Source organism: Physcomitrium patens, chromosome 7, assembly GCF_059467195.1.
Source record: "Physcomitrium patens ecotype Gransden chromosome 7, ASM5946719v1, whole genome shotgun sequence".
NCBI classification, from domain to species: domain Eukaryota; kingdom Viridiplantae; phylum Streptophyta; class Bryopsida; order Funariales; family Funariaceae; genus Physcomitrium; species Physcomitrium patens.
Genome location: NC_143416.1, coordinates 16,409,747 through 16,423,449, shown reverse-complemented (window position 1 = coordinate 16,423,449; position 13,703 = coordinate 16,409,747). Strand labels below are relative to the sequence as shown.

General features: G+C 37.3%; 1 protein-coding gene and 1 long non-coding RNA gene across 2 annotated transcripts; both read left to right on the top strand.

Annotated features, from left to right (window-relative positions):
* Window positions 1–6,653: 6,653 nt before the first annotated feature.
* Window positions 6,654–9,214, top strand: LOC149988590 (uncharacterized). The gene is made up of 2 exons (XR_016504276.1): window positions 6,654–7,674; window positions 7,997–9,214. It is a non-coding gene; the product is annotated as an uncharacterized LOC149988590 (long non-coding RNA).
* A 945-nt stretch (window positions 9,215–10,159) lies between these two features.
* LOC112284828 (tetraspanin-8) lies at window positions 10,160–12,138 on the top strand. The gene is made up of 3 exons (XM_024525112.3): window positions 10,160–10,224; window positions 10,561–11,100; window positions 11,430–12,138. Exons 2-3 carry the CDS (start codon window positions 10,603–10,605, stop codon window positions 11,718–11,720), a joined length of 789 nt encoding a protein of 262 aa, XP_024380880.1. The 5' UTR covers window positions 10,160–10,224; window positions 10,561–10,602; the 3' UTR covers window positions 11,721–12,138.
* The last annotated feature ends 1,565 nt before the right edge of the window (window positions 12,139–13,703 follow it).

Sequence of the window (13,703 nt, the reverse complement as noted above, 5' to 3'; positions counted from 1 at the left end):
AAATAATTATAAATTTATACGATAGCTAGAAGTATATATTTTATACAATCATGATCATAAATCACTTTTCATATTATTGGAAAAAATTATTTCCTACCACCTGCACATCAAGTGATTTTTTTTTAAAATAAAAATTTGTACATAGCTATTATATATTTTATAATCTTTGAGATGCACTTTTAGATAGTTATGAAGGTATAATAGTTTGAATATTATTAGTACTCTTGTTGTATCTATGGCATTTGTAATTTTTGTAATACCAAATATTTACTGCTGCTTCAACAACTTCAAATTGTAAAAGTATACATTGTATAGAAGATTCTATACAAAATTATCTTGTACAATTAGGTGTTTTACATAGTCGGCCCTTTGAATGACTAACTATTAGATTTTTTAATCTCACAATCATTGATATAAGCTCCAACAATTGAGCATGCTTCTTTCTTGTTGGTGGAAAAATAATACTTCAATTGTTTAATCAACAATATTGAAGACAATGCAAAGATCTTAGGAACATGCAAATAGATTTCTTGGTAGTAATTGAGATATTAAATCAGCAATATTCACCAAATAACAGTAAGCATAAAAATCTTCTATTACCAAAATACCTCTATTACATAGTATAGTTTAAATCTTATGCCTACATGGCATTTCCAATGTCTTTATTAATATACACATGTAGGAATTAACATCAAATACCTCTATAGCACATTCAAACTGCTCAAAGATAATGTTGAGTGCATACATAGATACTCATTTTACAATATTTGTAAAATAATTATATATTATTAATATGTATAATTTCTTTTTAAACTTTCTTGTGTATTAAAATTTTTTATTTTATTTTTTAAAAAGTAAGAGAAGCAAATTTGTATCTCTTATAAATCTTTGGTAGAAATTTTTAAATACAATTTGAAAGTTTATTATTGATCCTTAAATCAAAATATGATTACACTTCGAAAATGAAAATAAGAGTTTATCTAAGCTTTAACAAAAAAATTATTCTATGATATCCAAGTATTTTGCAAATACTTAATAGCTACATAGGTAGTAGTTGGTGTATACTTGGTAAAAAAAGCTAGTATAGTCTTAATTGTAAAGCACCTCAAAAGAAGCATTTATGACATTAGTCCAATTTGCTAGAAATGTAAACCAACATGCTTTCAACTTTGTAGTAAAATACTTCTTACAATTTATCAAGATATTTTTTTTAATATGCCATATATAAAGTAAGATATTAGAAGTATGAAAAATATTTTTAATGGCATTTATTAATACCAAATCTTGATCAAATCCAATACAAATGGATCAAATATTTCCATACAATTAAATAAGTTGAATTAAGGTATAACAAAAAATAATTTTATTTATTCTTACAAAAAAATAATAATTATTAAAGATGTATTAAAGTTGATTATTTCCACTATGTGTAATATAGGTATCTTAAATCAATTTATTATGTAAGTGCAATTCATAATAATAAAAAAATTAATATCTCTTTATTAATTTAGTATATTTATTATGTGAAATAAATAAATAAATGTTACCTTGTTCTTGTCATCACATTAATAAGATAATTGATATGTACCATTGCATAGAATTTTCATAAGTGAAAAAATGGGAGCACAACCATCAATAGCAATGTAATGTAGTTGTTGGTGTTTATTATAAATAATACGTATAATAATTTAACTTTTAGGATTTTTCAAACATAATGTAGTTATAATTTTTTTTGATGGTATTCTTGTTGCAAGCATCCAAGTTATCATCTCCTTTTTTGTTAGTTGGAGTTGTTGTACAATCAAATATCCTATTAAAGATGATAAATGATATGATTGTATTTTCCATTTTATACTATTAAGTATCATTGTGTAGTACTTTGGATACACTATGCATGCACTACAAATGGACATCCAATTAATTAGCTTGCAATATTTTGCTAACAAGTGAAATTAATTTATTCAATATAAACTTGTCTTCTATCATATTTAAAATTCATGCAATCTTTATAAAATTGTTGCTTGCAAATGATGCAATCTTAAATATATGCAAACTTATCTATACTTTCTTTCATGTCTTCAAAAGAATCAATTATTCCTTTTGGTAGAAGAGACATATACAATACAATATCCATTAAAAAATCCAAATAACCTAAAAGTAGAGCTCTCTCTCTTTCTTTGAACATTGGACACAATACCAAATATATTACAATAGTACAATGCATATTCAATAGCAAATTAGCTTAATATATAAGAAGATATATTTTTGACAACATAGAATAAAGATAAGAGATTATTAATTATAGCCATTTATAATTAATTTTTGTCTTTAGTAATATGACTATTATTGTATTAATTATATTTTTAAAAAATCATTATTATATCAATCCAAATATGGGTTAGAATAATAATGAAGCAAATGAGACCAATATTTTGAATATTTTGTAATAATAAATGGATCAATTTAATAATTTTTATGGTTATTTTAACATTTCTCTCTCAATGTATATATATATATATATATATATATATATATAATTTAATTAATAAAATAATTATTTTAAAATTTTGAATAAATTTATTTAACATATTTACATCTACTATTGCAAAAATCACATGCCACACTCTAAGTTGACATGGAGTATACTTGATATTGTTAGAAATTTCTTGCAAAGTGATATCCAATGGTACATGTCATACTAGTGTATATTATTGAACTTTTGTGTATGTTTGTTGTTTACTTGGTTTGTGACAATGTTGAGATCATCCACACTATTAGTTGATTAGAGGCATACTTGCTATTGTCAAAAATCTGTTGGAGAGCACAAGTGCCTGCACTGGCTTGGTCTTGCATAATTCAGAGCTAGGACAAAAAGATATTGAATTTCAAAGTATTATCCAATTAAATATTTAACTATATATATATATATATATATATATATTTGAAACTGTGCTGGAATTGCAGTTTTGGCACTTCTAGCTTCAACAGTCTTTGACCCTGCGCCACCAAATTATAAAAATCTTGGTAATCATAAACGATCATGCAACTAACATCCGATTCATGAAATTGTGGACCATTTGTGCAACAAGATGGAGATGCACCACAAAAAGGCAAACCATGATTCATACAAACACAAGGAACCTAGACAGATTCACAACGTAGTAATCTTGTCCATTTCACTTGAGACATCCCACATTAGTAGCTTGAGAGATATCTGTGCATGAGGTACACTATTCTAGCACATTTTGCGTACATGAGGTGCAGAATACGATCAAGAATCATCCACGTGGTCTATCGTCATGATCAAGAATTATCCGGAACCTTGCTGGTTAAGTATGCTAACCTGGCTGCTGCGCATTCGCCTGTCACCACAAGGAATTTCCGTAAGAATGGAAGATCAGTGGGGTACTTTTGAAGACAGCCCTTTGCTTGCTTCTTCGTCCTTTGTTTCTGCTGTCGAAACGCATAGAGTGCCTTTGGTGGTCTATACAACAGAATGTTCATAGTTGCAGCGGATATGTGATACTTGTCCTTCCAGTAACCTCACTTTGCTGCATTCAACGTCAAATATCAGTTCAGGAATCCAAGGGAAGGATCGATTTAGTTAAGCTTCTGCATCACAATTCTTTTCCTCTTTTGGCGCTGCAACCACTCATCTGCAGAGTAATGGTGAGGAAGAACGGACTTGATTTTGTGCACAGTAACCTTGGAATAGGCCAAGGTCATGTTCTTTGTTTCTTAGTTTCCCCAAGCAAGTGGATAACCAATAACTTGGTCTACATCTCTACCAGATTTTTCTTTCTGCTGAAAAATGATCGAGCAAGTTGGAAAGTCTTCCCAACTTTAAAATTGGGTTTCTTGTTGAATAAATCACCCCCATCTGGATCATACGACGCACCCGTGCGATGTTTTGTAATAAATTCTCTCCACAGTTGGAAATGATCATCAACTGAAGTGATGATGAGCATCTCATTCTTGAAATCTGCGGGACTCTGGATAGATTTCCCCTCGTTATCCGTGTCAATATTCTGGAACGTCTTGATAATAAGATCCACAACTTTCTGAAAGCATATAGTTACAATAATTAGTAATTTGTGCACAGCAGTACTTGGATGTATTCCAAGCAAAAAGGACAGATTTCAAAAGAAAGAGTCAAAGGGTCGAACTCTACCCCAAATTGGCTAATATTGTAAACAACATCACTCCCACGGTTGTTGAATTTTACACATGTTAGCCTGCCGCATGCGATCTAGACGTTCGTGGGGTATTCGACACCATTTTGCATAAACTAGATTCACTTTTCTTCTGTACAGATAACTTTTATTGATTTTTTTTGTATGGATGTTCTTGTTTACAGCAGGAGAGTGCTCAGTTCACCGTAGAAACTTCTCAAGTTTTGGGACAGGAGGCAGGGCGTGAGAGTTGCATTTTTGTGTAGAGATCAGGAGTGCAGTTAGGTGCTGGTCGAGACCTACGTTGTGTGTACAAGAAGTTGGTTGTCAGCGAGGACTTTTCACCGGTTTACAAAGGAAGATGGTACCATCTTTGGGATGCAATGTTGGGATTGATGGTCGCCGCACTTTCGAGCCTTCTAAGTATTATGGAGTGCGCAGAGATTGTTTCTTTGTAATCTCTTGGTTACATTAACTTTAGTTAGGTTCCAAGTTGAACAGCTGCAGCTGAGATGCAGGGTGCAAGCTGAATCAGATTCTGCGGTGTATTTGATATTCAGACATTTTGGGTGTGCAAATTGAGACTTGCCACCTTGCAGGCGATTGGAGTGCCCAAGGCGGGCCTTACAAGTGATTCTGACCTACACTGACGAGTAGTTGAAAGGAGGCTGGAGGAGCACCGGCAGCTCAGGCCGATTGAGCTTGCTACAGAGCCTCCTAGTTGCATGACGCACTTGGTGAGTTCGTTGTATAAGCGATTAGGTAATATGGAATTTGACAATGGACACTTTTATAGAGCGCTCCAGTATTACAGCAGAGCCCTACAATCTCAGTTGAGGGTGCGTGAGATGGTTGGGGACTCAGAAATTCAGAGCACTTGTGAACAGATAAGAGAGTCTATCCCGCAAGGAGTTGCAGAGAATGATATCAACAATGTCCATGCCAACGACCTTGCTTGATTAAGGTTCTCAGGATCTCCCGCTGATGCTCACCCAGTAGATGTCATAGTTCACTCGTTCTGTGTTCTTGCGCCCATAGTTTTTTGTTATGAGAGTCAAAGAATTCCAGCAGATCAAACAATAGCCGATGTCATTTCAGAAGCCCTTCTCAGGGACGACGTTGTACAGGACGCATTCTGGATAGAGCTTTGCTTGGAGAGAGTGTTTGTGGGAGAATACGTTTGTTCTAAAGCATATGACAGGGCAGCTGAGGTTTGTGTCATTCGGTCAAGATTGAAGACGGATCTCGAGGAGCGGTTGAGAAAGCTCTCTTCAGCGGATAAATATTAGAGCATGGCTGGTCAATTGAAAAAATTTATTGAAGTGTTTCGGGAACTGATGGGCGCATCCGCGAGCCTGGCTGATTGCCAATTGAAAACTAAAGCTCGCATCTGTCTTTCTGCTTCCACTCTTCTTTTACAGAGATGGTCAGAGTGAGAATGCAACTGTGGCAAAGGAGGAGGCTTGGAACCTCTGTACCTGCGTGGGCTCATGTGAATATTGCGCCGCAGACATTGCCAAGGGGATGGTCCACCTCCTTAATAACTACACACACCAGAACAATTACTCGCATACTTGCAAACTAGTTGACTCCGTGGATGCACACACTGTACAACACTCAAGACTTCATCTCGATTGCTACTACCGTGCCCCGCACGATATTGCTTTCTACGCGAATATATTGGTGGTATCTAGCTGCCACAGTACTCCGTTGCCCGTTACCAACTCTCGTCGACACAAGCTTCCCCAATACTGTCATCAGAAGCCAATTCGTAGTATAATATGAGTTCCTCCGTTGCACCTCACCAAGCCACTGCTAGCACCTAGTTTCGAAACCTCAAGACCCTAACTCTGACAGAATCAAATGGTAACAAGTTGTTACATGGGCCTAATTGCAACTGCAGTGATATCTTCTGAAGATTTGAATCCATCTCGTCTCCATTACTCTCTCAGAACAATCATGGGAGGTCAGATCACATTCGAGAAACATGATTTTACAATCTCCCAGTAAAAAGAAAAAAACAAAAAACAAAAAACAAAAAAAGTCTTTCATATAAAGTGTAAGGGTGCTTACAGAGCCCGTTTTAGCACATGTTCGCTATGAATGTTTCAGTAGCATATTGTCAAATTTACAGACAGGATTCAACAAAACTCTACAAAGCTCAAGTGTAACAAATTCCAAGGAAGTACTCAGCATCCACTTCTACCCCACCACCTCCAAATTCTCTGTGTAGATTTGACAATATGCTACTGAAACATTCATTGGTGCTTGGTTTCATTGTTTGCCAGCACAGGTGATAGGCGGGCCCACTCATGGTGGTTTCCTTCGCCAGGTGCTTGGTGCTCAAGCATAAGGCTTCCTCGTCGGTCTGCATATCCATGTTGTCAGCATGGTCGGTCAATGAACTCCGTGTCTGAATGTTGAATCTCCGCAACTCCTACAATTGGTCCTGAATTTCAAGCATGACAAGCAAAGGCATCCAGCAAAGCGCAAATAGAGGAATATCTATATCACAGACAATCACAGTGATGGAGAGCACTGCACTATCGTCTAGCATCACCGATATTGCAAACAGCAACGACAGAGTCTGCACATTTGTATATAAAACTTATCAAGTTTCCAAGGCAAGGTTTGCTGCTGGTTCAGTTTTAGACTTTTAGAGCGGCGCACGCTTCGGATGTTTCCAGTTTTAGACTAGTGAAGCAAGGGTTGATGACGCCCAAGATGAGGGTCATCTTTAGAACTCTGTTGCGGAAGCACTTCACGTTGGAATTGGAAGCGATCACAACTGTGAAGCAGCTGAAGGCCAAGCTGATGGAGGTCGAAGGGCTTCCTGTGCACTGCCAACGTCTGATTTTTGAAGGAACGTGGTTAGAATGCGAAAGCAAGAGCCTGCAAGATTACGGCATTCACGAAGGCTGTTTGGTGCACTTGTCTGTTGTACAGGGTCTCAAGCGTCCAATATTAAAGATTACTCGTGACGAACTTCTTTGTCCCTGTATGAAGGTTGAGGTTCAATAAACCGGTAGTCTACTATGATGTATAGGGCAGTTGCGTGCTAGTGCGTATACCCAATTCTTACTAACTTAGAATCGGTAGAAAAATCGCCTGGTGTGGGGCTTAATTTGCCTCAGCTCAGAGCACCACTTGTTTCTTGACCTAATTTTCGTCAGGAGCACAGCCTTGTGTGAGTATGGTAGTCACTACTTGTGGACAAGCCTTGGGCGTTGGATTCGCGAACATGTGCTAAAACGGGCTCTGTAAGCACCCTTACACTTTATATGAAAGACTCAGGAGCACAGCCTTGTGTGAGTATGGTAGTCACTACTTGTGGACAAGCCTTGGGCGTTGGATTCGCGAACATGTGCTAAAACGGGCTCTGTAAGCACCCTTACACTTTATATGAAAGACTCAGGAGCACAGCCTTGTGTGAGTATGGTAGTCACTACTTGTGGACAAGCCTTGGGCGTTGGATTCGCGAACATGTGCTAAAACGGACTCTGTAAGCACCCTTACACTTTATATGAAAGACTTTATTTGTTTTTTGTTTTTTGTTTTTTTCTTTTTACTGGGAGATTGTAAAATCATGTTTCTCGAATGTGATCTGACCTCCCATGATTGTTCTGAGAGAGTAATGGAGACGAGATGGATTCAAATCTTCAGAAGATATCACTGCAGTTGCAATTAGGCCCATGTAACAACTTGTTACCATTTGATTCTGTCAGAGTTAGGGTCTTGAGGTTTCGAAACTAGGTGCTAGCAGTGGCTTGGTGAGGTGCAACGGAGGAACTCATATTATACTACGAATTGGCTTCTGATGACAGTATTGGGGAAGCTTGTGTCGACGAGAGTTGGTAACGGGCAACGGAGTACTGTGGCAGCTAGATACCACCAATATATTCGCCTAGAAAGCAATATCGTGCGGGGCACGGTAGTAGCAATCGAGATGAAGTCTTGAGCTCGTGCGTTCATGCCTCTTTGACATTTCTGCACAGCTCAGTCGCAGAATTGTTCCCATATTCCCTATGCCCCTACAGCAGTCGAGGAATCCATTTTAAAAGTCAGCGAAAAAAACTTTCAGTCATACTTCGATGAACCCGTCCGGAGGAGTGTCCCAAATGGGATCCGATGGACTGACCTCACATGAAAAGCACCTCCGAACATCGGGAGCCTGGACGTGGCGGTCGGTTCTAGTGCGCTTATCTTCTGAGTAGGCTCGAACTAAGAAAGACTGAACACATCACCTTGGTGTTAGACTTCCTATCGCGGCTTTTGCTACTTGGTTTCACGCTGTGGGTAGTCTGAAAAAAAGCACCACTTGCGATTTGGTCTCCATGTTCTGGGTCCCAGCTTAAACCCTGGAGCGCTCGACCCATCTACAGGGATCCAGTGTTTGATGGGCCCCCCGAAGATGCCGTTGTAGATACTATAAAGGATTAAACTGCAGGTGGATCAGGTTTCATTCGGTAAAGGCAGCTACTCCTTCATCCCTTTGCCAGCATAGACCACAGCAGGGAAATAATAGCATATGATTTCTAAGCTTGGCGTGTTCTAGCCAATTTCAGCATTCGCAAATCATACGATACCGCATTTGACCGTCCAATGAGAGAAAACTGAAAACTCGCCAACTTTTGTTGCGTTGCTTGTGCTTCCGAAATCAGCTTTTTAAAGCCCATATTTATCTTCAACTCTGTCAGCCACGGTCAGCAGCAATGTGGACAAAAACGAAAAGCAATGTCATATTGTTTTAAGAACTTCTCTCTGTAAATGGTAACCGCAACACCTAGAAAACATCACCAATGATTTGGTAAACGTTGATTTAGTTGATTTGGCTGATTTTTCTAGTTTTTGTCGTTTTCATGAAGATGAAGTTTTAAAAATTAAACATTTATGAAGAAATGTTAGTTTTCTTACGCTTGCCAGGGCAGTCGCTTCTAGAAGAACAGCTAAACGAGCTTGGTAAACCTGATCAATTATCTTTTGTTGCAAGAAACTGAATACTGAAAAATAGTGCATCATGATAATAGTATTCTCCACCAGGACCTTCAAAAACAATACAAGCTGTACTTCCATTGTTTACAGAATGTCATCTCTCCAGGGTAGGGTTTAGGGCTTGCAGTATATTCATAGCCGATGCCGACGTAAGTGGATTCACTCGCTGGAAAAGCACAGCAACAAAATTAAAACACATCGAAGTCCACGCTCACGTTCGAATATACTCCAAAACGCTCACTCCCTGATGTCACGATGTCTTACTCCTTGCAGCCTCCTGCATGTACTTTTGAATCATAAGCGAAACCCACTTTCAACGTAGGTCAGCTTGAGAACAATCGTGCAGACACTGGCGTACGAAGAAACTGTTGGGTAGCCGCTGCACGATTACTTGTGCTCTCCTTTTTCAGAACAATATCTATCACAACATTGCAATTCAGTACGCTCGTGAGTGGCGAGTATTGCACCGGATACAGACTTGATCTATATATCAGACTGTCGCCTTGAATATGATGTGAAAGAAATTCCCTGGAGCAAGAGAGTTGGTGCCCAATGCTGCTGGAAAAACCCAAAAAAAACACCGACTATAGGATTCAGGGTGATAATATATTTAATAAATGGCCCACATGGAACAATTCTTTCACGCGCCCGCTGGACCTGCCGCAGTGACTTGACTTTCAACCACGGCGCAGATTGTCCGATGAACTCGCTCTCACCAACCAAACTCGTTGCCGACAACCATAGATCCTAGACTTGCGGAGATGGTGACTGGTTCATCCAAATCCACGGTGATGGTGTAATTAGGGGAAGAGTCTCTGAAATTGGGACGCGATTGAAGACCTAGTCGCCGAGTTAAAAAAAACACGTTCCGCGTTGCCAAGGGCGATGTGGGAGGCAGCTTCCAGGAGCGGGCGGTTGTGGTTACTTGGCCCGACTATTACTGAAAACCAGAGTTATAGACGATCGACAAGCTCCGTTTTTGTATCATGCGCCTTGATTTTGTGAAGTCGCACAAGAGAGCTAGAACAGAGGCGACGACTTGCACGCCGGACTGCTTCAGGTGGGTGATTGCGTATTCACCTTCACGTCTGTTGGTTGATGGGGACACGTAAAATTTGGGGTTGCAGAGGAGGAGGAGGTGCTGGGAGTTTTGGTTTTTTGTTTTTTCTTTAATTGTTGCTTGTTTTGTGGTTGGTGACATAGAGGCTTCTTGTTTCGAAGCAGGAGTGCTCTGCTTGGGGTTTTGACTTGAGGATGACATGGAGATGGTTTTACGAACTAAGACATGGCGTTTTCTTTTGTGTACTGATTGGGTTTTGCTGGTGCGGCGGCCGTTGGAGGTCTTGAAGGACCGTTTTGTCAGAAGCCACAGACTGACGAAATTGCTGTATTGCAGGGCGTTATTCGACAAAGTGTGTTGAAGACCTAGCCAGACACCATGGGGTGCAGCAATGGACTTACGGGGTTTCTGAATTTGTTAACTTTCTTACTTTCCTTACCGATCATTGCTCTTGGGGCATATCTCGCGAAGACGCATGATTCAACTTGTATGCGCTTCTTGCAGTATCCGATCATAGTTATTGGAGTGTTCATGCTGCTCATGTCCCTCGCTGGCATGATCGGCGCTTGGTGCGACAAGAAGTTTCTCCTACTGATCTACCTCTTCTTTATGTTTATCCTGATTGTTCTGCTCTTCTGCTTCACAATCTTCGCATTCGTGGTGACGAATTCCGGCGCCGGAAGTGCGGTCTCTGGGAAAGGATATAAGGAGTACCGACTTGGTGATTATTCTAATTGGTTGCAAAAGAGAGTCGACAATCCATCTACCTGGGAGAAGATCAGAAGCTGCATACAGGACTCTAAAGTGTGCAGCGACTTGGGCAAAAAGTACACCACAGAAACTGATTTTAACAAAGCCTCTCTTACTCCTCTCGAGGTAAATTGCTTCACCAATTTCCTCTACTTCCAGAAAGTTAGAATTGCAGTGTGGCTGTTATTATCCTTGGAGAGTATGTTTGGTGTGTTTAAGATGCTAAGGAAGTCATTCCTTCTTGTCCCGATCCTAAACTGAGTGAAACACTGAAATGTTTGCTGCATTCTTGGCACCGGGAGGCTGATTCAAAATGCTTATATCTGAATTCGGAATGCAGCATGCTCAAATAAAAAGTAAAGAATAGGATTCATGTTTTACTCAAATCTTTGCAAACTAGGAAGCTTGTTATCCGTGAAACTAAATCCCTACCTTGGTCGACTTTGTATTGACAGTCTGGATGCTGCAAGCCGCCAACGGCATGCGGTTACAAATTCGTGACCCCCATAGAGTGGACGGGAACTAATTCGACTGCAGATGCGGACTGCGGAACTTGGAAAAACACCCCTCAAGAATGGTGTCTGGGTTGCAATTCCTGCCGAGCTGGAGTTTTACAGAATGTGAAGTCCAACTGGCGTAGGGTCGCCATTGGCAACATTATTGTGCTGGTTTTCCTCGTCATTGTGTATTCCTGTGGATGTTGTGCATACCGAAACAATAAGAGATATGACAAGGGCTATGCGTAAGCAAACTTGAAGAGGCAGCCAACAACGCCATGGATAAGTGCCTTGAAAGACAAGTGGGGACTACCTGAAGTTATTGTGAATACAAAAGAAGGTGTTGATGAAGACATCATATACATCTAGAACCAGATGTACTAGACTCTTAGGGCAACGCGGATGATATTCTTACTTGCAGAACTTAGATAGGTTACCGGCTGGTTTTAGTGTTTATTATTTCTAGCTCTTTACTTTGCTCTCAAAAAGTTGAGATCATTCAGTGGTTTGAAGGTTGATGAAATCTTGGAGTCAAATTCATGCAGCACCCACAAAGGGCTGTAAGTGTTGGGACTGGTTCACATACTGTTGCACAAGTGAATGTTAATTCTATCACTTGTGCCACTACTGAGAAACCATGATATAAGCTTATTGTTTTTTTTTTTAATTTTTTTTAAAATTTTAAGTGTGTGTGTTACAAATGTCGCTCTACTATTTCGATTCTTCAATTGTTAAGTTTTCTCTTAATTGTTTTTGTATGTTCCGTTGTGGCTGTTTGTTTGGGTCTCATGACATGAACTTCTTCGTATTGTTTTGTTCGCACAGACAAATCCTTTTGGGTATTACATAAGTTTTACCCTATCCTTTGTACCTTGCTAAGACATTCCTGTGCAACACTGCATTTTAAAAGCCTCAATTTACTTTTTATTTTTCCATTTTTATACCTTTGAGTACATCATTGTCTTTGCAACTTTTCAATGCACCTTAGATTGCGTGCTGTAAGTTTTCCATTACATGCTTTTACCGTTATTCCATTAAATCTACATATATTTCAACCAATATTAGAATAGTCAAACTAACCTTGATTGATTAGAGATTCAATTCAACTATTGAATAGTATATAGATGAGAACATGTCTTATTAATTTTTTTCAAATGTACTATATTTAGTAAGACATAGAACTTGAAGAGCTCTATTAGATGCTTGGCATTGGTATGTGTTATGTGCATACTTGTTTTCCATTAGGTTACAACACAACCTAAAAATTTGATTCTTTGATAAAGATATTATTAATTGCTGTCGACTTTGATATTATTTAAAATGTGAGTATAATTATTATAAAAATATAATAAAATAAGACAAATAGATTAGAATAAATTTTTTTTTGGATCACATGAAAAATTATAATTTTTTTAGACAAATTATTTGAACAACATTAATGTTTTTTATTTACATTTATGTCAAATTTAGTAAACAATTACAACAAGTAGATGTCAATTTAAAATATTAATAACATATTACTTAATGTATAATTGATAATTAAGAATGGTGATTTTAAAGTTATTTCAATTAAAATATATATATCTAAAAATATTATAATATTATTTAGTTTTTTTTTTTTTGTAGATTTAATTACATAAATATCAATAAAACAATCACTAAAGAAAAATTTAGTTTCTATTATATTTAAAAATTCTCTACATTAATTTATATATATATATATATATATATATATATTGGGAAATAATAAAGTGACAATTTTTTTTTTTACTAAATCCACCTAAATGCCATGTTCCCAACTGTTATCTTGTTCTCAACCATCGCCCCTATTTTTGAAGTTCCTAGTCTCCCAAATGAATTGCTTTAGTAAAAATTTGGGTTGCTTTATCATTCCCTTAAATATACATATATATATATATATATATATATTCTCTTCTTATATAAATAATACCATGTAAAATAAATAAATAAATAAATAAATAACTAGTTGTTTGATTTAGAATTTTTAAATTATTCTATTATATAAAAATCTAGTAATGGAATGCAAATACTAAAATAAAATTGATTATTTTATTTTTAAGAGGGATGTTGTAATTTAAAATTATGATGTATTTAAAATTATATTTTTAATTATGCATAATAATTAATATTAGTTAGTTTATTTTAATATTTTAAATACTTTGTAGCATAAATTTAAGCAACATATATTTTTTTAATATTTTATTTAGTTGT

What these genes read in the sequence shown, in the direction of transcription:
- LOC112284828 (XM_024525112.3), top strand. Translation starts at nt 10,603, where the DNA reads ATGGGGTGCAGCAATGGACTTACGGGGTTTCTGAATTTGTTAACTTTC. An exon ending in CCTCTCTTACTCCTCTCGAG is followed by an intron (nt 11,101 to 11,429) that starts GTAAATTGCTTC and finishes TTGTATTGACAG; the next exon opens with TCTGGATGCTGCAAGCCGCC.